The following is a 4733-nucleotide window of genomic DNA, read 5'->3' as shown; positions in this document are numbered from 1 at the left end:
TTTCTCCCTGACTTGTCTTCTGTGTCCATTAGTCTTCATGACGCTGTTTGCTATGTAAAGTTCTCTCAGTTTGACTTACAAAGAAATTGATCTTGCTGGATTTTATGTTGGGTTATCAGAATAAAAGGAGGCTAAATGCAAATGCTCAACACAGATTTTCTGATTGTAATTCGCAAAAACTTCCCAATCACACGTGGCTTGGTGTCAGTCAGCCTCGTGGACTCGGCCTGTCCTGGCATATGGGATACTGCGGCGGAGGCACTTGATCGTGCTTGCGTGGGCGTTGGAAAAAGTACAAACAAAAGACAAAGGTGCCCTTCTTAAAAGAAGAAGAAAATGAAAAAAACCCAGACAGGTGCACAAGAGAGGAATCGTGTTTCCTTTCCCTGCACTCCTACGAGCTCTCAACCTTTTTTGCCACAGAACAGCAGGTCTTTGTTGTGAGACCGGCGTTAAGGATCAAAGGGGGGAAATTAGATGAGCACGAATCTTGGGTTTTTAGGTAACTGATGGTGTTTGGCTCGAGTCAGATGAAATTTCCTGTCTTCCCCGTGCCCTCATCAAAGTGGCATACCAAGTGGGCGGCGTGCCCAAAGTCAGCAGTACCTCCCAAACCTGTCAGGAGGTGTCTTGTAACAGATCACAGATACTCTGTTGGCTCTAACGCCTCTAGTAGAACTTCAGGATCTGTTTCATTCAAGTTTAAAATAAAGTTTATATATATATATATATATATATATATATATATATATATATATATATATATATATATATATATATATATATGTATCATTCCAAGACATTCTGTCTACTAAATCTACTGACTTTGAAGCCAATTTGCTCCCCTTTCTGGGGGGAAAAGTCCCTAGCTTCCCACCAGCATGGATTGAGTTTACACAGGAGAAGGAATGCTGCTGGAAGGACGCCTGAAGGGGCGTGGCTTTTTGGTAGCCCTTCTGGAGGAACAACTTCGTCACCATGCCCATATAAGAGCATACCCATATAAAGCTCAACCAACTTCCTCTATACGAGTGCTCGCAATAAACAGCCAAACGTCTCAATATTTACAGCATATTTTACATCTAACAGGAAAAAAATGAACAACGGAGTAGCATATTTTATAATGCCCCGATCGGATATGGAAAGAACCAGCAATTCCCTCTGTAGTTTGACAATAAACAAATGAATGAAAGAGCAGAACGAGTGAGAGAAATTTTTATTTGATAACCTCGCAACCTCGTTTATCTGACGGGCATTTTATGTAGATCGTACGGACGCAGGAGGCGGTGTGTGGACGGACTGCGTCGGGTTATTTCTCCGTTGCCATCCCTCCTTGGTGCGCCGCTCTCTTGCCTACAGGCTTGTTTACAGGCGCCTCTTCCCGGCATTGGCGTCACCCGACGACGCAGTGACGTGGCGGGAGCAGCCAATGAGAGCGCTCCGTCAAGCATGTGTCTGTGTGTATATATATATAAGGAGCGACTCTGGCCGGGACCGAACACACCTCACCACAGGAGCAGTCAGGAGTGAGGAGAACTTGACAGGATTGTGTACACTGCAGAAATTGAGAAAACGAGAGAAAAAAAACACTTTTACCTGCTGACACTGAGCTGAAGAGAGATTTGTTGGACATTCGCTTTCTCTTTTTTATCCTGTTTTCATTTTCGGATAGTTTTGGGGACATTTGACAGATACAACCCGAGCTGCTGATTATTGCTCATTATAACAGAGACTGATTTTTTTTTCTAGAAGCAGCCGGTAAGCTTCCACCTATATTTTTTTTGTTTTTCATCCTTTACGACTTTATGTCAACAAAGATGGAACAGCCTTTTTATCATGACGACTCGTTTCTGTCGGCTTACGGCCACTCAGATGCAGCCATGCACGACTACAAGGTGCTAAAGCAGAATATGAATTTGAACTTGACAGAGCCTTATCGCAACCTGAAGTCTCAGCTGAGGGCCGAGGCGGACCCGTACCACGGGGGCCAGCCGGACGTCGGGTCCCTGAAGCTCGCCTCCCCGGAGCTGGAGCGGCTCATCATCCAGAACAGCAACGGGGTGATCACCAGTCCCACGCCGGGACAGTATTTCTACAACCGGGGCATCACCGACGAGCAGGAGGGCTTCGCGGAGGGCTTCGTGAAGGCACTGGACGAGCTCCACAAGATGAACCAGATGCCCCCTCCGAACGTCTCCATCGGAGCCGGCGGGGTTACGACGTGTTCGGCGGCGGCCTCTAGCGTCTTCGGCTCCGCGCTGCAGCCCGAGGCTCCCATCTACACGACGCTGAACGCGTACTGTCCGAACGCGAGCACGCTCTCTTCCGCCTCCAGCTACCCCACCGCCACCATCAGCTACCTGCCGCCTCACCAGCAACAGCAGCAGCAGCAGCAACAGCAGCAGAGCCACACACATACCTCGGCGCCCGCGGGACACCTCTTCCAGCACGCGCACCTGGGCTCCGGCATGCACCCGCAGCGGCTGGTCGCCCTCAAAGAGGAGCCCCAGACCGTGCCGGACCTGCTCAGCAGCGACGGCTCGCCGCCGATGTCCCCCATCGACCTGGAGACCCAGGAACGCATCAAGGCGGAACGCAAGCGGCTGCGGAACCGACTCGCCGCCACCAAGTGCAGGCGGCGCAAGCTGGAGCGCATCGCCCGGCTGGAGGAGAAGGTCAAGGTTCTGAAGAGCGACAATGCCGGGCTGTCCAACACGGCGTCGGTGCTGCGGGACCAGGTGGCACAGCTCAAACAGAAGGTCCTAACGCACGTGAGCAGCGGCTGTCAGCTGATGCTCACCAGCAAACTTGAGGCGTTTTAGGGCCACGAACTCACACATACGGACTGCTAAATGACTGAGAAGTAATAAACACTGGAGACACGTTTTGCGACGTGCGGCACTGGACGGAGCGGCCAGCTGCACGGAACCGACTGCAGACCGCTCTGATCGGGACTGATTTGAAATGGTACTTTCGGATGCTGGTCACCGCTCATAGGACCATTCAACACTTCAGCATCCAGGCTGAGCAACACAGCGGGCACTGGCGCACATTAAGTCGGGTTTACTAATGGTAGAAAATGGGAATTACTATTGTACTACTTTGTACTTTTTTTGTTTTTGTTTTGTTTTTTTGCAATGCTGCATTTATTCTTTGTAAGTTATTTTTGTTTGCACGGTTGATCCAGGCAAACTTTTGTCCAATGTTTACATTGTCTTTTCTTTTTTTTTTAATATTATTTGTGACGTGTATTTAAGTAAATTGTCTTTTGAAATGAAAGAAAACGACTTGAGTGGTCTTTGTTTTATTTTTTATTTTTTACATATTGCTTAATCAATGGGAAAATGAGAGGGATTTTTTTTTCTATTGCACTATAACCCTAACAGTTATTTGTCTATCTCTCCCAGTGTGCACTTATACAACCAGAGTTCTGGTTTCCGTGTTTTTACGTACAGCACGTACCGTGCCTTTCCGAATTACGCACGGGCGTGCCCAAATATGGGCATGTTGTTGTCTATTTCGTCATAAGGGAGGATTTCTGGGAACCCCCGCCCAGGTAACGCAAACCGGTTTCACCCGAGTCCCGCCTTGTACTGAATAGATAAGAACTCCAGCAGGGCGGCGGAGTTTCCTCCTTATTGAGCAACAGTTACAGGGAACTGCTGCCACACCAGGGCTGGACAAAGTGCAGCTTCTTATCAGGTGTTCTGATAAAACAAACTGTTAAGAGTGTAGAAATAACATTTCAAGACGAAAAAAAAATATCTAAAGTGCTTTAGATTACATAAATAAACAATTGATAAGAAGCAAATTTAGAAAATATTATCTAAAAAACATAAAAGTTAATCTATCTTGGGGTTTATTTTCAGAATAATAACACCCAAATGATTGGCATCTATTTTTTTTTGGCGGGGTGGGGGGGTGGGGGGGTGGATTTGATTACATTTCATTATATTACAACAAGTATAAATTACAGGTTTGACAGCTAGAAGATAAATGACTTTATAAAGTGTACTTTTTAAACAAAATTTGTGACACAATGAAAGATCATGTGACCTGGATCATGTTGAAAAGGAGAGAAAAGAGACAAAAAGTGAAATGGAAAGTTAACGTTAGGGGTGTTAAATGCTAGACATTAAAATAATTTAAGTTTATATCAAGAATATTAGGTTATAAACAACGGTCAATAGGTATTTACTACTATATTGCATTTCAATAGGAGTTTAACTGAAGATATTGGTTCAGTTACGTTGACGTCTCTCGTCATTGTTGCGGTACACAGTTAAGAACGGTAAGGCTGATCTGTTTATTTTCTGTTATATATTATCAATTAGTGTTACAGACCAATAGACCACAGACTGTGCTCCAGCTCTCGTCGATGGGAGAGAAGGACGTCCGGATATCCTCCCTTTGACCCAATACCCCATGAGACCTGATCTCTGATAAGCGGAAAACAGTAGATAGATTATAGACTTGTCACAAGAGACTGGTGGTTTCTGTGTTGGAGTAGGAATGTAAGTTTACGGCTTCCACAAGTGGTTAAAAATCAAGCATGCTAACAGAATAGCCTTGCTAACCCTCAGGCTGTTGTTAGCAATGAACAACACAGCCTAGCATTTGTAGTCAGGGTTAACGTGTCACCTCAGTTTGATGCTAGCATTAGCAAAACACGAGAAAACACATTTTACTAGAATACTTGTTAAACTAGTAAATTGTGAATGTAAGGTTAAATT

The 4733-nt window shown here is 45.6% G+C and overlaps 1 protein-coding gene across 1 annotated transcript; it reads left to right on the top strand.

Annotated features, from left to right (window-relative positions):
• The first annotated feature begins 1481 nt into the window (after nucleotides 1-1481).
• junbb (JunB proto-oncogene, AP-1 transcription factor subunit b) lies at nucleotides 1482-3279 on the top strand. Its single transcript, XM_015044602.1, has one exon. It carries the CDS (start codon nucleotides 1806-1808, stop codon nucleotides 2820-2822), a length of 1017 nt encoding a protein of 338 aa, XP_014900088.1. The 5' UTR covers nucleotides 1482-1805; the 3' UTR covers nucleotides 2823-3279.
• Nucleotides 3280-4733: the final 1454 nt, after the last annotated feature.

The sequence above is a fragment of the Poecilia latipinna genome, unplaced genomic scaffold, assembly GCF_001443285.1.
Source record: "Poecilia latipinna isolate Pla-1442-1.1 unplaced genomic scaffold, P_latipinna-1.0 Scaffold683, whole genome shotgun sequence".
NCBI classification, from domain to species: Eukaryota; Metazoa; Chordata; class Actinopteri; order Cyprinodontiformes; family Poeciliidae; genus Poecilia; species Poecilia latipinna.
The sequence above is the reverse complement of the archived record's forward strand: the minus strand, read 5'-3'. Positions and strand labels throughout refer to the sequence as shown.